Source organism: Anthonomus grandis, chromosome 3 (genome assembly GCF_022605725.1).
Source record: "Anthonomus grandis grandis chromosome 3, icAntGran1.3, whole genome shotgun sequence".
NCBI lineage: Eukaryota > Metazoa > Arthropoda > Insecta > Coleoptera > Curculionidae > Anthonomus > Anthonomus grandis.
The window spans coordinates 16,859,769-16,884,704 of record NC_065548.1 but is presented as its reverse complement, the minus strand read 5'-3'; the positions used below and the strand labels follow the sequence as shown (position 1 = coordinate 16,884,704).

Below are 24,936 nucleotides of genomic sequence, written 5' to 3'. Positions count from 1 at the left end.
ATCTCTTTGTAGCTGGGAAAAACAAATTTGATTACCTCTAGCTTCGTCATAAATTGGAAAAGCCCGAGTATCTGTAATAAGCTCGGCTTGGGAAAAGGGAAAATGGTTATTAGATAAATCAAGTTAGATAATTCTTGTTTTATTTAAGGGACTTTTTTAAAAAGTTTATTGGATGGTGTTTATACAAGCTATGCCGCTAATATTTACGGATTTAGAAATAACATTTTTTAAATTATTTTATAAGCATTTCATTGTATTTTTTATTCAAGATTCGTGTATCTTTATTAACATTTGTGGAACAGCACAGTTAAAAAAAACAATACTAATAGGCCATATTCTCATTTAGTTCAATTAAAAAAAATCATCCATTGTCACAAAGGTAGTATCAAAAGAACAAAAAAACGAACGCTTAAAATACCCAGTATTATAAATACATTTAATTAAAATACGGTTAAATATTTATTACGTTCAATATTTAATTAAATATTTGTTATACTGTGGATTTTAACGGTTTGTTTTTTTGTACTTTTAATGATTTTTTTCTATTGTTGGCTGTTTAGAGTAATTTTACATATAACATAAAATTAAACTTGTATCACTATATCCGAGCCAGTTGTACAGTGGTCCTCAAAACTCTTATTTAAAAGATATATTTGATTTATATAACATAAGTCAATTTTAAACTTCTGGGATTAATAGATTCTATCAAACATAAGTTTATATTACGTAATTAAAACTTTATAGCAATATAAAAATGCATCATTTTTATACAATATACATCTGAAAAAACTTACTATATTAATTATAAATTCATATTTATAAAAATGTTGGTAAAACAATTTATCAAATAATTTAATATAATGAGGACTGGAAATGCCCCAAAGAATAAAGGGTAGGCGTTTGCAGTTTTAATAGCTGTTTCATAAAAATGAAACTTTTCAATAAACAAGAATTTTAAAAATAGATTGTTTTAGTAGCAACGATGGTATAACTGTCGGCTTAGTGAAAAAACTTGCATTTTATACATTTTAAAACCTTTAGAACTTTTAATTTAACGTTCAATCAAATTAAGTAAATTCCATAATAAATAAATTGGGGTTTTCTTGAAAAAACACTTACGACTGGTATTTTTACTTGCCTATTTTTTTCAACCATAAAAATTATACAGAGTGTGTCATGTCGCAGTGACCAATATCAACTTTCTTATTTTAAATGTGACACCCTGTATAATACTCAATTATTGGATTCTTTAGAATATTCTCGACATATTTCATGTACAATATCTTATTCCAATTTTTCACTTTTTTGGAGATATTAAGCGTTTTCCGATTTATTGCAAAAATTCGTTCCAACGCACTCCATACTCATTTTCCATTTTAGTTTTGATAATGGAAAAGTAAACATAAGAAATTTCACCATAGATCTTACCTTTTTAATACGAGATAAAAATAAAATTGTGTTACACCTTAGTATAAGATGCTTGGCCTTGGAAATTATTATCTGTCAGCAATGGCTACCAGTCATAGTCGTTTGAGTTTCGTTAATCGCTTATCACAAGAATGGTTCGAAGATAACACATGGACACAAATGCACGTTGCTCAGTTATTCCATGAAAAATTTCCCAATTTTTCCCCTATATCCCAAGGCACGATTAGCAAAATAGAAAAGCAGTTTCGGGAGCTTGGACATGTAAGGCATATTAAAAAAGCCAATGCAAATACAATAAGTGATGATACCGAATTTGATATTATGCTTGAGTTTGAGAAAAATCCACATACAGATCCAAAAATGTTCAGCAGCGCCAATGTTCGATGTTAGTTATTCATCGAACTCATGGAAGACAATTTTGATAGGAGAACAGTTTTCTTGTGAATAAATGATGGCAAAGTTAAATAACAATGAGGTCCAATAAGTGCATGTTTTGTTTTCTGATGAGGGCACCCTTACACTTCATGATCATGCTAATTGACAAAATTGCGGCTATTGATCTAAAAATCCTCACTGGATGAGAGAACAATATATCCAACACCCTGAAAATGTCAATGTTTGGGCAGGAATTGTTGGAGATCGCAAATCAGCAAGTTTACCTAATCAATGTTCGGCAGTACCTCAACCGAATATTTCCAAATCGGTGGATAGGGAGAAGAGGTCCGCTGGAATGGCCAGCACGATCTCCTGATCTGACATCATTAGACTTTTTATAGGGATACGTCAAAAAATGTATCTACAAAACTAAAGCCTTTGACTTAGCTCAATTAAAAAGACGAATAACGGTTGCGTTTAGTTCAGTCACGCCTGAGATGCTGAACATTATTGTTTAATTAAAAGTTAAACAGTAATAATTATAAGTTTTTGAGCGTGAATGAAATTATGTAACCAAATAATTCTTTTTGTTTTTAAGGTTAATTTTTGCGATAAATCGGAAAACAATATCTCCAAGAAAATTGATATAGGATATTGTACATGAAATATGTTGTATGTATTAAATAATATACAGGGTGTCGCATTTAAAATTTAAAAAATCATTATTTTTGGAAATTACGAAACAGGTTGTACAAATATAATGTTTATAATTTTTTTAATCACTTATACGAACAAAAGCATTCTATAGGAATCAACATTTTTTTAAATTAATTTTTTTTTAATGTTATTACCGTTTTCATAATTTTTGATCTATTAAGTGATATACTGTTTGTCATTTTAGAAGAATACATATTAATGTTTTATGATGTTCTATAATATAAGCGTAAAATTATTACTACAATCACTTTGCGTGGGATCAGCCTGTATAAATAAAAATTAATATCTGTAACTGACGCATAAAAATACTGCGAAGTGGGTTGTATAAAAATATTTATTTGAAAAAAATTATGCTTTTCAGCAGTGTATTATTACCATGCTTTTGTGTATGATACGCTTGAGTAGGCTCATTATTCAGTGTGAGAATGATTTATCCCCAGTTGCTATGAATAGTATACTTCATTACTTTTTTACTGCCGTTTTATTACTTCTGGCAAACTAATGTCTATTTGAATAAGTTTATTGACACATAGCAATAACATCATACGCCTTGGTATTTCCTTTCGTTTTAAAGTATCTTTACGAGTCACGTATATACAATAAAAGTATACAATCTTATATCGTAGAAGCTGCTTTTTTGACGCATCTGCTTTTACTTTTTTTAACTTGCTTATAAAATCATTTGACCCTTTAAACAAAATGTGCCTTGATCATCTTTAAACTAGGCGTTTCTAAAGTTAAGTCGGTTATTTTAACACCTTGTAGAACTTGTCAAAAGAAGCTGATATACCAAAAATAACTGATATAAAAGTGGTATAATAAGAGGGTTACTTCACTTTATTAAAAATTATTTAAAAACAATATTGATTAGGTTAAATGCTTACTGTTTTACAAAAATTTCTCAAATTTGTCTCCATTTGTAACACAAAACACAAAATTTTACTCGGCGAATTCACAATTCTTTACAAGCTTAGAAAATAAAATTCTGGTGTGCATGATATATTAAATAATTATTTACTGCTCTGTCATGATACACAACTTCAAATAGCTCCACAGAAAAAAATCGCACGGCGTTAAATCTGGGGAGTGAGAAGGCCAAGACCTGGGTTTAATGCGTCTATCTCTCTACTTGGAAACTCATTATTTAGATGTTCATGAAATATCGTCTAATAATTGTGGCACATTCTGTTGAAGAAAATCAAAATAAATTTCACCGGTCAGTTGAGGTGGAAAAAAAAGGGTCCAATAAGCATGACATTTTCTATGCCAGTCCAACATTTAATGAAAATATATGTTGAAAATTAGATCGTTTTACGGCATGTGGATTTTCTACTGCACAAACCTGCTTATTGTGGAAATTTTGCACTCACATCGTGCAAATATGGCCACGTCTGTATACAAAATTAGTTTTGTAAAATCTTTATATCTGCTGAACTGTTCTAAAAGTTACTGGCAAAATACAACTCTTCTGGGATGATCTTTAGGTTGTAACGCTTGTACCCGTTAATAATGATAAGGATAATATTTTCTTGTTGTACTGTCTTCTACACTTTTCTATAAGAAACTTCAGTTTGAGCTGCTATGGCTCTAGTACATATTGCTAATTCGTCTTCGACTTTTTCTAAAATGTCTTCCTCAATTTATAAACTTTCAGGAGCAGTTCTTCCGACATAGCCTTTGCACCAAATAATTAGACAAAAATTCTTTTTTTTTGTCTATTAAAAAACTGATTCAACTAATCGAACCAAAGATTCGTACTGAAAACGATACAATATCACAAAATTTCATAAGCGAAAAAAACAGGAAACAAAAAAACGATAAAAATTTACACAACATTCATCGAGAATACCAAAAATGTGTTTATTAACATTCTTACTTTTTACAATTTTTCGTGTTTTTATCTCTTTTATTATGCACTATTTCATGTAGGTGATTTTTGGTATATCAACTCTTTTTGACGAATCCTACGAGCAGTTAAAATAGATAACTCAAATTTAAAACCATCCTGTGCCCTGTACCCCTAATAATTAAACATCTTGAAATGGTCATAAATTAAGAACTAAAAACGCAACAAAACAACGCTGAAAATAGTTTCTATAAAACGAAAGAGGAACAAAAACAAGCATATTATCTCACCCTTATCTGCAACCTCTTGGACAGGATAAGATATACCCCTAAAACGTTAAATAGAAAGGGAGGTCGAGTGATATATTATCTTGAAGCCACATTTTTAAAAATTCTTTTGTTTATGAAAGAAAACAATAAATAAAAAAACATTTTTGAAATGTTTTATTATTATTTAAATAATTGTTCAATCCTTGATTAGTTCCTTGATTAGTGTCGTATTTTATCTCACTAATAACCTCTCCTACATTTACGCCTGGGTACTCACATGTGACTCGAGCTTGCGTTTCTGATGCCAGGATATGGCAATTATCAAACTGTGAGAGATGGATGGGTTATGATGGGTTTAGATGTTTGAAATTATAAGATGTTAAATAAATATTCTGGTAATGCGTTACTAAACTTAGAGGCGTAATCCAATGAAAAGGGCAGAAAAAGTACGAGAAACATGGATAGTAGAAAACTTAAACATAGTAAACGCTTGTCTGAAATATCATTGGTTAGTCGCGCATATTTAATGACATTATTTGGATTTTTAACTGATATTTTAACTGAATATAGGCAGGAAAACGCATCTATGGATTTGAATTCATTTAGTCACTTTGAAGTTAAAGTGAGGAATAATGAGTATTTTGAAATTTGCTAATTTCTGGTATATGTTATTAAAAACGATTTGGTGCAGATAGAGCAGATTATAAGAAAAAGTCCTAAATGGAAAATTGTAGATCGCAAAATCCTTTACTTTGAAACGGTCAAAAATGGTGATAAGTTCTTTCAAAAAATACTGCCAGGTATAGAACAATAATAAAAAATTGCAAGAAGTAAATAGAAGTTAATACTAAAGGTGATCTCACTAAATAGTAATATAAAAATTACATATATAAAGCATTATATATCTTACGGTCTCTAGTGTGGAATAATTTGCTTGCACATTGAATCAAATAAAAATATGACCTTAAATGATGGCTACCGATATATTGGCATGTCAAGCCTAAATTCTAAACATGTCAAGCCTGTAAGTATTTTTAATTGGTTTATTTGCTGGGTTGCTTTTTTTAATTAATATTTGCACTTTATTATCACAGTACTAGTAATATTATTTTAAAAACAGTTGACTTTTAGTTCAGCTTAAAAGAAAAGCAGCACATGTTAACTTTAACAATGGTGTACTACAGCATAACTAAACGTATAGATATTATTTTCATTTATGGTTCGCACGGGACAGCTCAACTTTTAACGAAAGGCATTTAGGTCAAAATGTATGCCTAAATTATGTTCGGCAACTAGTAGCGAAATTTGAAGAAACTGGTTCTGTACGAAAAAAAAAGAGAAATCAACCGAGATCAGTCGACCAATCAGCGTTAATTGAAATTTTGGGTCAGTTTGCAATGAATTCAATTTTACTAACTCGTCAATTAGCTTTAGGAACTGTAATATCTCGTGAATTAATAAGAATTGTACTTAAATTTCATAAGTTTTATCTCTATAAGCTGCATATACTGCAAGAACTTGGTGACGCTAAGTCAGACAGGAGGTATATGATATAAAATCATATTAATTAAGGCAGATCCTCAATACTCGACTGGTTAAAAATATTTGCTTTAGTGATGAGTGCACCTCTTATTTAAATGCGCATAATAATAAGCAAAACAGTCTTTACTGGAATGACGAGAACCCACGCGTATATAGAGAAGCGACCCAGTAGCTCCAGAAAATTAATGTTTGGGCTGGTATATGGAAGATGGAATTATCGGTCCAATATTTATACCTAAAAATTTAAGTGGCGACATGTATGCTGAAATGCTACAGATGTATCAAAGCACTAATAGTGCGGGAATTAGAAAATCAGGGGGACATATACGAAAATTAATCTTTAGAGGAACGCTTACTATAATTCCAACAGGATGGAGAGCCTTCTTATTATGTAGTTCCCGTTAGGCAATGGATGGATTGGAAGAAGAGGTCCTATTGAATGGCCTCCTTGATCTCCGGACCTAAAACCTCTTGACTTCTTTCCTAAAACCTGTCCAACCTAAATTTGTCGTTTTTAAAACGCAGCCTCTATTCTATACTGCTGTTCCTCTTATTCTATGCGTGAGTCACTAGAGCAACTCCAGCCTAGAATAGTTTAGGAATGCCGTACTATATCCAGAGAAACATTTGTAAATGTAAGTGAAGATCTTGAAAGTAGGCTTTATTATTGTCTTCAAAATAAAGGAAATAATTTTTCAATATTTAATTATGTAATAATAAAAAATTCAAAATAGTGTTTTTGTTTATTGTTTTTACTAATAAACAGAAAATAATTTTCTGAAAAGTGGGTATCTAAGATTTTAGAAGTCCATTTTACCATGTGCAAGGGGTTACAGATAAGGATGAGATTATATGGTTGCTTTTGTTCCTCCTTTGTTTTATAGAAACTGTTTTCAGCTTTTTTTATTTATTTTATTTTTCATTCAAATTGGATCTGATGTATTCCAGTGGGTACTACAAAATTATTTGACAATGTATTACTAATATGAACTCTTTAGCACTGTTGAAGAAGATATATGCTTCCCTTTGTCCTTGAATCCTGTTTTCCATATGCGTCCAACTATATTATTCTATAAATTGTTATTATAACTCCTTTGGTTTCTATTTTAAAAATTCTCGATGTTGTCTTTAAATCATCGAATTTTTCATCCAGATATTCGCGTATGAGAAAATGAAGAAAATAGTTCTAAATAAGACCAGATAATTAGAATAATTTCTAGATCCCATTTCTAACCCTCTTCTTGTGTAATTTATCGTGATAAATGTAGACACTTTCCAATGCATAGGAACAATATAAGCTGTAAACCGAACAAGAAATACTGAAATCCATCACAAATAAGTCCCAGTCTCTCATGAATAATTAGTTTTTACGGCATTTGTTTCTTTTATGAGATCTGATCTCTTTTCCTTTGTGCTAAATAGTACGTAATCTAATGTAATCTATATTTTTTTTTAATATTATGTTAAATTAGCATATGTTTTAATATGACATTAACTGTTGCACTTATGAATTACTCGTTTATGATCCATTGCCTTCGATAAGTCAAAATAGGGTTTTGCTACCTGTTGATTTGTTTCTAGATTTTTATAAACAGAAATTGATTATCGAAATTCAAATTGGCCCTTATTCGAGAATAAGGTGTATTTATAACGTTTATATATGACAATATATATAAAACATGCAATGCTTAAGTATGCATAATGCATATAAGAATGATGTGGAATTGGTACAAATAGTACTTTATACTTCGTCATTTTGAATTATTATTAAACAATCTGTTCCAATTGATCTTGCAATACTTGCTGTGTGTCAACTAAGTATAAAATATTTTTAATCGGAATATTGACTGATGATGAAAAAGACTAAACGAAAAACAAATTAATTAAATAGGCGGTCTGCAAAAAATTCTATAAATAAGAACTTTACCTTGTTGTATTAAACAATAAATATAAAATTGCCTTTCCCTTTAGCCCTATTAATAATATAAAAACCAGTTATTTATTAAACCTTTATTTATTATACCACCGTTCGTTATTGATTTAAACCTTGTGAATTTATTTAATTAAAAAACTTTGTATGTTTATCGTAATAATATTTGGCTATTTTATTAGAATTGTAAAGGAATTTTATTTACATAAATGATTTATTCATTAGTTTGAAAAACTTCTAAAGGGTGTATATTACGTCTTTGTCCGGTTACTTTAGTTACGCATTACCTAACTTTAGGTATACAAATTTAAAATTTTGTTTTGGTACACTGCACACGAAAAACTGCAGTTGGGAAAAATATTTGGAATTTTTTATGGGGTATTGTTCGGTTAAGGTGCAAACTAAAGCCAAAAGATGCAGAAAAAGATGCAAAAAAAGTTAAAATAATTTAGTGTTTTTCATAGTTTCTTGGTTTAAAATTGATCCTAATTTTATCAAAACTTAAGATACTAGAAAAAGACAATAAAATACAAAGTCATTCATCTTGAAACTAAAATACGCTGACATTGTTATTCTGTTGGATCTCTTTGTCATTATTACCCTTTTCTTTTATATTATTTATTTAAGGTATTTATAAAAAAGTTGAAAGCAATTTTTACTGACTATTTAAATAAATTGTCAGTTAACAACATTTGCTTAGCAGATTTTTTTTTTGATAATGAATGGATAAAAGCCCAATCGTTTCTCAAAATCCGTAAGCAAAAGGTGTACAACTTTTTGAACAATTGTGATTCTTTTGGATGTGGAATGGAGAAAGTTTTAGTTTTTTTTAATATTTTATGAATAACATACTTAAACACTTCTAACTCTAAACCTTAGCATCTAATTTTTACTTTTGGATTTTGCCCGGTCCTTTCCAAAATTTGTTATTTTCATTCGTTTTAAAAAAGTATATTTATCGCACGTTAGTGTCTATAATTTATCAAGGTTAGCTCGACTGTGTTTTTTTCTATTTCGGATACTGGCAATTAAAGAAATTGAAAGTCTTGCGTTCAAATATGTACCTTGCTCATATGCCTTGTATAAACTTGAAGATCAGCTGGAGGCTATATAAACTTAAATAAGGGTAAGGGTAATTCAGTAAATTAGTCAAACTCAAATTAAAATAAAATATGAAAAAATATAAATACGTATCCCACAAATATCATAAATGAGCAACTTTAATTTAACATTTTTTAATGAATAAAAATTGTAGAAAACGATTTTTTCTAACTGTGATTACCTTTGCATGACGATTATTAGGTAGTTTCTAGTTGCTTCCTAAATGTCATGGCTGATCCAGATTAATTTATTAGAGTACGGCTAACATTTAAAATTTATGGCGGTACGTAGTCTTGACTATCCTTCTTAAATTAAAATGACTGTGTGAGATACGCTCTACTTTCAAAAAACTTCAACGTACCTATTGATATAAATCAACAGAGCAAATATGTAATGGAAAATTTATTATCATTTAATTTGTTTGTTCAAATTTACTACTAAAAACAGATAAAAAAATGATGTGTTTTGTATGTTTTAAATATTATAGATATCAAATTTTTAAAGTTAGAATTCATACTTATAATTTCTTAATTAGTGCTATAATGATGCGAAAGAGAAAACCAAAAATTAATTTAGTTACTCTTTATTTGATAAAATAAAACAATCTTATTTAATAGATTTGTTAAATTACTACCAATAGTTTTGATCACAGAATATATTCAGTTGAATTGAGGTGTCAATCAAAAAGTAAATATAAAAATTTACCTTTCTGTAATGAATCAACTTACAGCAATGTAGAGATTGATGCTTGAACTCCCAAACTATCACGCATATCTCTTTGGAGTGCTGGTATTGCCATATTTGGCTTTCTTAGAATGATTAAGTGAATATAACGGTTTAGTTACACGCCTTCTACCACGTCTCAGTCTTTCATGAAGAGAATTATTCTGGAAATAACTTTAACTGGATTAAAGTGCGAAACACACTTTACTTAACCCCAACTCTATTAGCGACAAACCTTTAAGAGTAGTCTTCTTTAAGTAAAGTCACTATTCTTGCATGGTCAATCTCACATACGACTTTTCGAAGCATCTTTTTACGTGACCCGATTTAAAAACAGGCAAGAGTGTACATTTTTTTTAACAAGAAGGAAAGAAGCTGTCATTAAATGTTATTTGTAATATCCTACATGATGGGGTAAAACGTAAAGTTAGGTAGCCCTTTAAACATACAGGTGGAATTCCGTCAGATTCTTACTTCATTCAAGTTTCCTAGGTGTTGTTGAATCTCTTTCTCTGTAAAGTGATGAGTGAATAGGCTGTTGGCATATGATGCTAGGGTATGCGGGAAATCCCATCCATAGCACTTGCAGAATGGTCCAAGTAGCATACTTGAAAATCATGGACTTAAAATCACAAAATGGAATGTCATTATGATACATTACGGCAGGAATACCAGCATCCTTCTTCGAGAGTTTATGTCTATCCAAAATTGCTTGATATTAATTGGAATTGTGTGTTTTATGTTTGAGATAAATTCTACATAAGACAAGTCAATATGATATTTGAATTATCTGTGCAGATTTGAGTAAATCAAATATTTATAAGCTGAACCACATGTTTTGTATATGGGGTAGGCTAAGTTTTTCTGTATTAGAAATTTTTGTGTCAAAGGGCTGTACTAATTTGGATATTTGTCATATATTATGAACTTGTTGGGTACATACTGTTGTATTCCTTCAGTCATTATATCATAGAAGGTCGTACTCGTTAGTTCTAAGACTGCTCAGTGCTGTTCAGAAATGCCGACAATGCCGTGATGTGCTAAAAAATAAACATTAAGACCCTCATAGTTGGCCTGGTGATATTTGTAGACTAGTGTTTGGTTACTATTTGTTATAGCTGGAATAGCCTTTGATATAGCTTTAAAGGCCTATTGATGCTCTAGGTGTTGTGAAATCATAACTTTATGTTTTCTTTATTTTCTTTATTTAGTTTCAGAAGAATGGTTGAGATTTTTCATATGTTAAACAAAAGGTACTGGAAGTGAAGGATCATGCTGTTCGGCTTTCGACAAAATAAGAGTTCAGGTAGTCATTCTGCAAGGAATTAAAGATAAAGTTAATCTAATCTGGTGGAATTCTAAATAGGAAGATGTATCAAGAAGAGCTTGTGCACATAGAGAATTCACTAAGCAGATCAATTTCCTTACTTCACTTAATATAATTCAGATTAAAATTCAATACAACAAAGCATGGTTCAGGATTGTTGTTTTTAAGATCTTTTATTTTATTCATAAATGCCCGATAAGAAGTTTGAATAAGAAAATTAAAAGGAAAATACTCAAAACCAAGAATCATAGCTTTGTCTTTGGATTTCGTTGGAAGCCTAATTTTTTACCAAATATTCTCACATGGCAAGAAAAAGGAATCCTGTATAGCTGATGTGTCGATTCTCTCTCAATCGAAATATTTATTTTTATATATTTTTGGATCTTATTAAAAGAATTTTTCACAATTTTCTTTGTTATTCACCTCAACTGGAATAAAAAACGAATAAATCGGCTTAAAAAAACTTCACTTTCTTGCGTACGAGTTTTGTCGAGAATACATTATTATTAGTCATATTAAAAATCATAAATAAAAATAGCACTCAGTATAATATAAAAATAATTATAAATAATGGCTTACCAACGAAAAACACTTAATCTGACTCTACAGAGTAATATTATAAATAACCTTTAATTGTGCTAATCAACTGTCAAAACATAACGCTTTGAGCATATACTCTGAGATTTTGTTTATTCCATTGATAGCGGTTTGTAGCAGATTTTCTAGCTTCTAAGACTTTGGCCTGTGTATTTTTTTAGATTTTTTACATAGTTTATTGTGGTTAATATTATATTTCTGATAAACAAAGCCGTTTGTTAATGTTAAAAGCTTAGTAATTAACTAGCAAGATTTGATACTTATGTGACAAAAATATTGACTGATTATAAAATTAAATTTTAATTTTTTTTTTATATTTTATTATTTATTGAGAGCACTCTCAAAAAATATCGAAATTCGTAATATCTTCCACTTAAAGCAAAAACTTGCTGTATTACGATACCAATACCCCAGAGTTTTAATACGATAATAATAATAGGTGATTGCTATGGATTTTATTGCAAGTTAATTGGTAAAAAAATAAAAATAATTTTTTTCTGTATGTCTCTTTTTGATTTTATATTAAGCCACCATACTACTGATCTGTACGAACAACTGTATAAGAGTTCTCGACTGGAAAAATCCTCGTTTAATCCTTTAAGAAGTAGCATTTTTAAATTCCAGAATCTTAGTTCTTAGACCTTTATACTTTAGACCATTCTGATAATAAAGTGTTTGTTTGCAAAAGGTCTGTGTTCCATTAGGAGATGTATCTGAGAAAGTGATCAGACTCTGTGACAAAGTGATTATCTCAATCGTTGATTTCAATTCTTTATCAAAAATGGATCACATGAAAATTATATCGGTCCTATTGGAAGCGACTCAGTTGTATCATTTAAATGTATAAACCTGATACGTTGTAGAAATATTGGAAGTATGATTAATAGGGCTATTAAGTCTGTTCTAAAGCTCCTTTGTTAGATGAATATTAGCAAAGCTGTTTAATATACCAATCCTTCGTAAAACTCTCGAATCATGAAAGAATTATTTCATTTCTGGTGTTGTCTGAAGTTAGGTCACTTACTCTCTTACCAACAACAAGTGTTCAAAACACTGGACGGCCATTGTAGTATGTCGGGCATATAATGTAAAGATTTGTGTGTTTATATATATCTTTGCGTTTCCGGATTTCTATATATTTTTTTTATTTCTTTCTGATATTGTAAATAAGTTACCCCTCAATGCGTCAAGTGAATTACAAAAAAGTACAGTGAAATCATTGCTAGTGTGCTTAAAGATAAGACCAAGACAATCGAGACAGCAGATCTGAAAAAAGAAGTTAATACTTTTATTTGTCTTTTTCTATTGGCCGCTTATGTTAGTAATAATAATAATAATAATAATAATAATAATAATAATAACGTTTATTAAACAATATACATAATACACTTATTAACCAATACAATAAATAAAAAAATACATAAACGTTTAGAAATATCACTGAAGCACACTATACACACTTGTGCGTGATTTATGGTTACATAATCGGGTAAATGTCAAATTTAGGTAATTATGTCCTTATTGGGTAAACAGACTATAACCGGGTTAGAAAGTTCGTTTCAGGGTACACTCAGAACAATATAAACCTGTAAGTTGATATTTCAAAATACCCTGTAACAAAAAGCATCTAATGGATGTATTTAAGATTTATTAAAAACTTCTCTTCCCTTTAAAAATATCCAGTTTTTGGCTTTGCGTTTAAAAGAGTTAAAGACTTCAACAATCTTTATATCATTTGGGAGCATGTTATACAATCTCGCAGCAAAATATTTTAAGCTCCTCTGTCCATGAGTTTTACGAGTCGTGGTTGGATATGCAAAGTTGTTCTGTCTAGTAGATGAATTTTGGTTAATATTTAACTCTATCTTGTTTTTATTTATATATTTAAGAATTTCTAAACAATAGAGTTCTCTCTTATTAGACGCAAATCTAATATCTTACTTTCAGAAAAGAGGTTATCAGTGGGACATATTCTGTCTCTGCCAAAAATGATTTTTAAAAACCATTTTTGAATTGATTTTAATTTTTGTATATGTGTTTCAGAAACGCTTCCCCATCCCAAAATACCATAAACTAAATGACTTTGTACAAGAGACATATATACAATTTTTAGATGTTCGGTAGTCAAAAAGTCTCGAAGGTACATAACTTTTGAGAAAAGTCCGCTTAACTTCTGAACCATTTCATCGACCTGAAGGTCCCATTTCAACAAATTGTCAATTTTAATACCGAGATATTTAAAAGATGTTGCTTCGGGTATTTCACAATACCCAATCTTAATGTTGCCAAGCCTTTGAAGGGAACTTCTGCAAAAGACATGTAGCTAGTTTTTTGTATATTTAAAGTTAATTTATTGTGTTGAAACCAGTTTTTTAATTCCACAAAGTCTTTTTTAATTTGGGTTGTTATAATTTGCCAAGACTTTGATCTACAAAGTAAAACGGTGTCATCTGCAAAACTAACCAGCGTTCAATACAGTTCCCTGGGGTACTCCATACCTAACATCTCTTTCACTGCTTATTTAAACTTCGTGACTAGAGTTTAAACATTAAACTTAGTAGAGGTTTAAAGAGATTGTGCTAATACCTTAATATTAACACGCCACTACGAAAGGACTGACATAAGGCTAGTAAATAAAATTTCCATCAAATTTTCTCCTAAATATCTTATATTAAATATAAAAACGGTAATTTTCTTTAAACAACTAAAAACCTAAAACTTATTACTAAGCAAACACACTCATTCCAGCAAGCACTCGAATAAAAATAAATTTTAAATTTAATTAAACACCAAGACAAAAGTAATTAACTAAATTAAACCCTTTGGCCTTAATACAAATAACGTAACAAAATTATTATTGTTTAAAATAAAACACACAAGTGAAAATTACAAAGGTACCTTGTTTCTATGTGAAGACACAGAAAAACAAAATCCAATACACTGCTGCTTCCACACTATACGCTTCCACAAAATGTTCAATAGTCTTGTCCTCGGTTCAGTAACAGCCTCCTCACTAGTTATTAAAACTGTTCATGGAAAATGTTATAAATGTTGACTTTTCTGTTCACAATTCTTACGAAGCGCCCACAAAATAATATGCTTTAACTTAAAGGCAATTTAATAGCTAGTTTACAACGATTTTAACTGCAACGCTCAATTTCGCAACATAAATTTGCTTTTTATTTAAATTATTACATACAGGAAACAGATCTTTCCCATTTAAAGATATGTACGGGAAAGGTTTGCACCATTTCCGTCAAAAGACACAAACTGTTAACTAACTCTTTAAGAAGATCAACTTATGTGAAACAAAATTAACATCGACTTCGATGTTTTGGGTTTTTGATTTTACGTCGCTGGCTGGACGGAGCAGAGATCTTGCCTGGTTTGCATTTATCGTCATACTGGGTGTGGTGCGGGGTAAATTTCGTGTCGCCGCGGCTTGATCGGGGCAAGACAGACCCAGACACCAATTCCAGGTATCGGAGAGTTTTTGTAGACTGTAGTTATTATTTGAGACAAATTTAATTTGTCTGTGTTGAGAAATTGATTTCGCAACATTTTGGGGCCCGGTTGGAGCAAATTGCTCCAAACTACATAGGTATCCCCAACTAATTTAATGAGGACAAAAAGGTTTCAGGTATATCTTGTTGAGGCAAAGGACAGACCTTGGCCACACTTCGAGTAAAAACTCCGTCCTTGTTTTTAAGTTTCACAACTCTTACTTTACCATCATCTCCGGGAATGACTTCTATGACTCTGGAAAGTGACCAATGAAATGGTGGAGAGTTATCTTCCTTCAGAAGAACAAGTGAGTTGAGTTCTATATTTGGAAATTCTTGAAACCATTTTGGTCGATTTTGCAAACGATTTAGGTAGTCTTTAGTCCACTTTTTCCAAAACAATTGTTTTATTTGAGTAATACGTTTTCAAAGCGTTAATCTGTTTTCAGGGATTAAAGAAATGTCTTTTTCAGGATATGACATCAAACTAGTACCAATTAGCAAATGACCAGGAGTCAAAACTTGAAAATCATTTGGGTCATTTGATAAGGGACATAAGGGACGTGAATTAAGAATTGCTTCTATCTGTACAAGTATGGTATAGAAAGCCTCAAAGGTAAAATGACTTTGACCAATAATACGATGGATATGATGCTTGGCACTTTTAACGGCAGCTTCCCATATTCCTCCCCAATGAGGACTTCGTGGAGGAATAAACTTAAATTTTATTTCGCTCTGAGACAAAAATTCCTTAATTTGATTAGAAGTTTCAATTTTATTGAAGAATGAATAAATATCATATAATTGGTTCTTAGCACCTATAAAGTTGGTCCCATTATCACTGAAGATCATAGATGGGTTACCATGACGACTTATGAATCGCTTCAAAGCACATAGGTAGTCTTCAGTGGTCATGCTGGAGACTACTTCCAGGTGAACGGCCTTAGAAGACATGCAAACAAAAATAGCCAAGTAAGCCTTTATTCTAGGAGCCTTACGAAGGTTGGAAGATTTTATGGTAAATGGCCCTGCATAGTCTACACCAACATGACTAAAAGGTCTAGATACTAACACCCTGTCTTTGGGAAGGTTTGCCATGATTTGTTGAGCTGGTTGCGCTTTAAAACGATAACATGTGACACATTTTGAAATTATTCTCTTAAGGTCTCTAAGACCATTAAGTGGCCAATATCTGGATCGGAAATTTGAAAGAACATTTTGAGCACCTGCGTGTCCAAGTCGCTGATGCTCATATTTCAACATCAATGACACGACATAGTTATGAGACGGTAGAAGTAATGGATGTTTGTGGTCAAACGGGATATTAGCATTTTCCAATCTTCCACCAACTCTTAGAAATCCATTTGAATCAATAAAGGGGTTCAGTTTTCTCAAAGTCTTATCCGAAATATTTTTATTTGACTTTAACTCAGAAATTTGCTTTAAAAAATATTTGGATTGTATGACCTGTATTATTTGGTTAAGAGAATCTCTTAATTCTTGGACCTTTAAAGGGCCAGAATTTTTAATGTTTTTATTTCTGCAATTATGTAAGAACCTAAGCATATATGCTACTGTACGTTGCAATTTCAAGAAACTTGAAAAGCGTTTAAAAATGTTAGACCAAAAAACATCCTGATTTAATACTTCAGTACTAAGTAACGAAATTTTTCTTTCTTCTGGCAAGTTATTTAAACTCTGAAATTTTTTAGACTTTGTCAAATCAAGATCTGGAAGCTCTAGAAAGGCTGGTCCATGAAACCACATTTTAGAAGTTAAAAGATCAGTAATAGAAATACCTCGAGAGGGTAGATCTGCTGGATTGTCAGAGGATTTAATATGCCGCCAAGTAAACTCAGAGGTTAATTCCTGTATCTTGGATACGCGATTAGAAATAAATATATTCCAACGGGATGCATGAGACTCAATCCAAGATAAGGCTATCTCGGAATCAGACCATAGATTTACTGAATCTACTTTAAATCTATTAGCATAAATGTTTATGAGTTTGTGATTAATTGTGAGAGCAGAAGCATAGCGCAAAGCTCTAATCGAGGAAGTGTAATACTTTTTAGAGGAGAGACTCTAGACTTTGATGAGACCAGAAAACTAGAAATGCTACCATCCGAATAGGATGTGCGTATATAAACGCAGGCAGCATAGGCTTTCATGCTTGCATCTGCGAAGCCGTGTAACTGAATTTCCTTTAAGGGTTTATCCAAAAAGAAATATCTTGGAATTTTGAGATGTTGAAGAAGATGTAAATTGTCAACAAAGTTTTTCCACTGGATAATTACATTACTATCCTTTAAGGGTGTATCCCAATCAATTTTTAAAGTCCAGATATGCTGAATAATCAGCTTACCAATAACAATGACTGGTGACAAGAATCCGATAGGATCGTAGCACTGTGCTACTGTTGAAAGGATTTTTCTTTTAGTAAAGGGTTCAGGAAAAGTCTTCTTAGGACTTGAAATTAAAAAATAATCGACTACTGGATTCCATTTTAATCCGAGAACTTAATTTGGGGTTGAATGAAATTTAAATTCCACTTCTGAATAATAAAGTTGGTCAGTACATGCTGACAAAAATTGTGGTGAATTGCTGCACCATTTATGCAATGGAAATCCATGCTTATTTAATAGGGAGTTGAGTTGATCGTACAGAATTTTAAGATCATTAAAATCATCAACACCTCCTAAAATATCATCACAATAAGTTTGGTTTAGAAGAGCATTTGATGCGACTGAATAGTCAAATGAGTTGTTCTGTGCTATTTCAGTTAACACACGAGTGGCTAAAAAAGGAGCATTATTAGTGCCATAAGTAACCGTTAACAATTCAATGCATTTGAGTTGATCCTCAGGTCTTTCTCTCCAAAGAATATTCAATAAAAAGGTTTGCTCAGGATTAACCAATATTTGTCTAAACATCTTTTCAATATCACAAGTCAGAACATACTTAAACGAGCGAAAACGACACAAAATATCGTATAAATCTGGCTGTACTTGAAAACCCTTTAACATTATGTCATTGAGAGAATACCCTGTTGAAGTTTTACAAGAGCCGTCAAACACAACACGCAATTTAGTGGTTGCACTGTCCTCTCTAATCACTGCATGATGTGGAAAAAAGTATTTTTGTTGGAAAAACTCATTACATTGAGTAAGAGGAACAAATCTTGCATGACCTAGGGACACATATTCCTCGATAAATTGTTTATACTGTATATAATATTCTGGACTTTTCTCAAACCTTTTCTCAAGATTTTCAAACCTTTTACGAGCAGTTGAAATTGAATCACCTAACTTGAGGTGCTCATCTTCATTTTTAAGAGGTATGTTTACTTGGAAAGTTCCATTTTCTAAGATTTTTGTAGTATTTACAAATATAGATTCTGCCAAGTCATCATCTGGGGTGCGAAGCTTAACAGGTGGAAGTTCTTCTAACTCCCAAAACTTTGCAACAATGGTTTCAAGGCATTTTTGTTCATCATTTTGAGCAAAAAAGGCAACAGAGTCTTGACCTGATTGAATTACGTTCAGATGTGCAGTAGAAATATTTGAATTGGAATGTGAAGGATATAAACCTCCAATTACCCAACCAAGATGAGTGTTAAGTAGGGTAGGCATTTTGTTTCCCAAACTAATCATACCAGGGGTAAGTAATTGATAATATAGGTCTGAGCCTATAAGAAGATCAATTTCTGAGGGTATTTTAAAGTTGGGATCAGCTAAGAATATATTACTTGGAATATTCCATGCATATGTATTAATTTCTATATGAGGAAGGGAACATGTAATATTGGGAAGCACTACACAACTTAACTTAAAAGATTTTTGATTAAAATTGGAATGTAAAATGACATCCACCATTTTTTGTGAGACGCTATGAGACAGAGCAATACCTGAAACTCGTGTTGTTTTGTTATATGGAATATATTTTAGTTTTTCAATAAGAGAACTTGTTATATAGGAGTTTTGAGATCCATTATCTAAAATACCCTTGACGGTAACTGGGTTGCCATCGGCATCTAACAAGGTTAAACAGACAGTAGCTAGAAGGACTTGACAGTTTTTGGTAGACAAATTTGAAACTGTGTGGGTCTCTTCGGAATGTTGACTCACTTCATTTTGTGATACATTAGCAGCAGTTAGATTATTATTATTTTGCCTGCAATTATTGTGTGAAGTAAATTCTTGATCGACCATAGAATGGTTTTGATTATTGTTTATTTGGGAATGAATATTGTTCGTATGATTTCTGACAGATTGATTATTTTGGAAATTTCCATGTATTGATCCTTGGTTAGATCTGGTTGCAAATCGTGAAGTCTGGCTAAAACGATTCTGATTAACTCTGTTTTGTAAATTCGAGCTTGGACTATGGGATTGCTGAAAATCATGAAGAAGGGAATGTTGTCTTTTGCCACAATAAATACAAGTTTTATTAGAAGGGCAATTACTTAAATTGTGCTGAGAAGCCAAGCAATTATAACATAACTGTTTTGATGAAACAGTTTGTCTCTTTCCTGTAAGTGATAAACCTTTAAATTTATTACAGCCTAAAATTACATGTGAAGTTTCATTACAGTATACACATTTTTTATTGTTACCTTGATTTGTATTTGTGTGTAAGGAAGTATGGGTTCGAACCCTATTTGGTTTTTGAACTTGAGGTTCATTACTTGACAAATTTTCTAGAGTTACACATTTTCTTTCAACAAATTTAATAAAGTCAGTAACACTAGGCAACTGGTCTTGTCTACGTTCACTTTCATAAGCTTTACGTGTACCTATGTCTACCTTTTTTATCCACAGATAAATTACTAAAACATCAAACAATTCTTCTTTAGTATAGTTTAAGTTATTTAAAGACCCTATACTTCCTTTGCATTTATTAACAAAATCTCTAAGATTAGCTGAGTTAACCTTTGACACAACTGGAACATCTAAAATTGCACCAATGTGTGCATTTAAGACAGTTATTTTATTTTCATATCTTTCTTTAAGATAAGCTAAAGCTGTAGTAAAATTTTCATTAGTAAAAGATAAATGCTCAACTATTTCAAGTGGCTCACCTCGTAAACAGGATTTTAAATAAGCAAATTTTTGTATATCTGATAATGTGTTATCTTGTATAACAATTGACTCAAACATTTGCATAAAGGAAGGGTATTCTGACATGTTACCCGTAAAATGTTTAATTTTTATTATTTGTAAAATATTTGTAGAGGGAGACATCATTGATTTTCCTACTACTGCTGGCGATGCATTAGAACGCTGTAAAGAAGTATTTAAAGTACCTGACAACTCTTTAATTTTATTATGACACAAAACAAATCCTATATCACATTTTTCATCTATTAATACCCTATCTTCATCATCTGGTTCACTATTATCTAAAGTTGAATTCAGCTCGAACTGATATTCAATTTCATCTTGAGCTAAATTATAAGCATCTAACGCGTTTTGCAACTGATTTATTTTGGTTTCAAAAAAAGTTATATCAATTTCAATATCTTTTTTCTTATCAAGTGAATTTAAAACCCTTGATATTTTACTTTTGGCCAAAGTACGGTTCTTTTTTAACTGATTAATATCCATTTTGAACTATGGATAATTTAAAAATAGTACTTAAAAAGGTAAACCTTTAAATAAAAACTCAGTAAAGGTATTGATTTGCTCAACAAAATTTGACTGAAGTAAATTAGAATCTAATCTATTATTAATTTTACTGGATGTAAAATTAAATATAATGGGTGCTGGAAATATGTTTTATTTAGAAAACTTGATGGAACATCCGGCTCGAAGGACCATATTTAAACTTCGTGACTAGAGTTTAAACATTAAACTTAGTAGAGGTTTAAAGAGATTGTGCTAATACCTTAATATTAACACGCCACTACGAAAGGACTGACATAAGGCTAGTAAATAAAATTTCCATCAAATTTTCTCCTAAATATCTTATATTAAATATAAAAACGGTAATTTTCTTTAAACAACTAAAAACCTAAAACTTATTACTAAGTAAACACACTCATTCCAGCAAGCACTCGAATAAAAATAAATTTTAAATTTAATTAAACACCAAGACAAAAGTAATTAACTAAATTAAACCCTTTGGCCTTAATACAAATAACGTAACAAAATTATTATTGTTTAAAATAAAACACACAAGTGAAAATTACAAAGGTACCTTGTTTCTATGTGAAGACACAGAAAAACAAAATCCAATACACTGCTGCTTCCACACTATACGCTTCCACAAAATGTTCAATAGTCTTGTCCTCGGTTCAGTAACAGCCTCCTCACTAGTTATTAAAACTGTTCATGGAAAATGTTGTAAATGTTGACTTTTCTGTTCACAATTCTTACGAAGCGCCCACAAAATAATATGCTTTAACTTAAAGGCAATTTAATAGCTAGTTTACAACGATTTTAACTGCAACGCTCAATTTCGCAACATAAATTTGCTTTTTATTTAAATTATTACATACAGGAAACAGATCTTTCCCATTTAAAGATATGTACGGGAAAGGTTTGCACCATTTCCGTCAAAAGACACAAACTGTTAACTAACTCTTTAAGAAGATCAACTTATGTGAAACAAAATTAACATCGACTTCGATGTTTTGGGTTTTTGATTTTACGTCGCTGGCTGGACGGAGCAGAGATCTTGCCTGGTTTGCATTTATCGTCATACTGGGTGTGGTGCGGGGTAAATTTCGTGTCGCCGCGGCTTGATCGGGGCAAGACAGACCCAGACACCAATTCCAGGTATCGGAGAGTTTTTGTAGACTGTAGTTATTATTTGAGACAAATTTAATTTGTCTGTGTTGAGAAATTGATTTCGCAACACTGCTTATGGTTCCATTAAAGTCAACACGCTGCGTTCTATTTGTAAGGTAGCTTTTAAGCAAATCGAAAACTTTGCCTCGGAGTTCACAGCTGTGTAGTTTTTTGAAGAGTATCTTATGATAGACAGTATCAAATACCATAGAAAGATTCACGAACATGCATAAGCAAGCTTCACTTTTATCTAGTGCATCAGATATTTATGATGTTAAAAGTTTAATTGCATCCTGCGTATATCTTCCCTCCGTGAAACCAAATTGCTAGTCTGATAATACATTAAATTTTGTTAAGAAATTTGTCATTCTTTTTTTAATTAACCGTTCAAAAACTTTTGAAAATGTTAACCATAGAATTTTCTAGATATTGAATGTCGTTCTTATAGTTTGGCAAGTTTTTAATCTTTTTAGCGAGATTCTCACCTAGGTCGCTATAGAAGTTATTGAATTCATTTGAAATAGTCTGTTTCTCAGTGTATACAGTGTCTCAGTGTCTTTTATCATTTCATTATATTGATTAAAAACATTTACAGGGAAAAGTACAAGACGAACACAATAGTATATAATAACTTTTAACGATTGACTAACTTTTTTTTAATGTTCAAGTTAAACATCTTATTAATATATTTTTTCTTTATTATAGCATGGATGGATCAGACTTGTGCTTCGAAGTAGTACAGAGAGCCACTCAAGGATTTGCTTACAGTGAATCTGTTGCAAGGTAAATTTAAATGTCCCGTAATTAATCAATTTATTCTACATGTTTATGTAATTTTTTAAATATTTTAATTCCTATAATAACAGATAAAAAATTAATTGACATGCTGAGCACTTATTTCTCGCTGCATTTTATGGGAATTTAATTAATAGGAAATTATATTATATTAGTTCTAATTAGATCTAATTATAGTTTTAATATTTAATGTAGTCTAAAAGAATGAAACTTAAGTTTTGTTCCCTTTTTCTTTTTTAAATTATCACAAAAGTTACATGCTAATGCATCATTATTAGGACAATCTTCAGCCCTTTGTTGAGGCTGTTTTTAAAGTTTTTTCTTCCCTGATTTTTATGGCTGAACTTTAGGAAACATACTTTTCTACTTTATTATGTATATCAAAGAGTGTAAAAAATGTAGAGAGAGAGACATGAGCGATGATTCTAAATTAGAAAAAAAAATAGTTCTTTGATTATATAAATTAGTATTTTGTTCCTATTCATGATCATTTTTGTACTAACCTACTTATGAAATATCTCGAAGAACTTAGAATTTTGCTATTTATTTTATATATCTCATATAGTTCCTGCGAGTTTATTGTGAGGTTTTTCTTCACAAAAGCGTTTTAGAAATTGCTTTAGAAACGTTTGATACAATTACTTCTTGAGACTATATGGAGGACACACAATAGATGCCACTGCCAATAGAACTGTTTATTTTTCAGATTCTACATCTCTCACGTGTTTATATAATATTAATTATCCAAAGCAATTTTTGTAATGACTTAATATCGAAGAAGGACTAATAAAACCTTAGTTTTAGAGTTTTTATTCTTTGGACCTATATATACAAAAAAGTTAAATTTTTTTTATTTAAATACAATTTTCTTTTATAAATCTGGAGATAAGGAAATATGTACCCGTCTGTGCAACTTTTTTTGATAATCATATGACTCATTTACTAAGGCTGCCATAGTTTTTTTAGAAAATTATTACTTATACGTTAAAAATTTGTAATAATAATAATAATAATAATAATAATAATAATGTTTATTTCGAAAAAACAATAATACAAAGTAACTAATAATACAGCTGGAAACACAATTAACTACTAAGTTTGTGCGTGTTCCCATTCAAAATATATAGATATATCAAGTTCAGACAAAATAAAATCTAATATTATGTAAACAGTATAGTGATTACAAGCTAGCAACAATTAACATTAACCAAACAATTGCTCAATATTAATATGAATGATCCAAGTTTTTATTCTATACTTGATGCTGGCATAAGGTTTATTTCTCAAATCAAGAGGCATATTGTAAATTTTTGGAGCTGTATAAATTAACGATCTTTTAGTAAAAGTAAAATTTATTTTAGAAAGGATAGAGGATTGTTACTTTGAAACCTGGTTGCCAAAGGCAATACTGGTCTACTTTTAGCTATTTTATTATTACAAAGAAGTCTTGTAACTGAATTTACATAAATGTGATGCAGCTGAAAAACTCCTGCCTCACTAAACAAATCAGTTGATGGGTACAAATTATTTTTAAATAAGCAAATTTTCAGCAATGCTTTTTGAGCAATAACAAGAGGATCAAGAACAGACCTATAAGAAGCACCCCATACACTTATACCATAACCAAGTACAGACTCCGCTAGAGTTTTATACAATGACAAGATTGTCTTTTTAATAAATAATGCCTTAATATGTAAAACTTATACAACAACTTACGTATTTTACCAATTATGTAATTAATATGTACATCCCATTTTAGTAAGTTGTCAAAAAATACTCCCAAATATTTTAAACTATTGACACAATCAATTTTAGTGTTACATTGGCAAAAATTGTAATTTTGACAATCAATGTTATGAATTCTTAATGTAGTGTAACCTGGCAATATCATTCAAAGTTTATGTGTTATGCCTATTTTTGGCATAACACATAAACTTTGTTTTGTCGGTATTTAAAGTTCGCAGACTGAAATCAAACCAATTTTTTACCCTT

At 30.8% G+C, this 24,936-nt stretch overlaps 1 protein-coding gene across 3 annotated transcripts in view; it reads left to right on the top strand.

The window, feature by feature from the left end:
- LOC126734519 (peripheral plasma membrane protein CASK) overlaps positions 1-24,936 on the top strand; it is a 681,912-nt gene that overhangs the window by 47,776 nt on the left and 609,200 nt on the right. For all 3 annotated transcript variants that reach the window (XM_050438187.1, XM_050438189.1, XM_050438188.1), the window contains exon 4: positions 22,855-22,932. In XM_050438187.1, the coding sequence (XP_050294144.1) occupies positions 22,855-22,932 (78 nt within the window). The remainder of the gene's footprint in view (positions 1-22,854; positions 22,933-24,936) is intronic.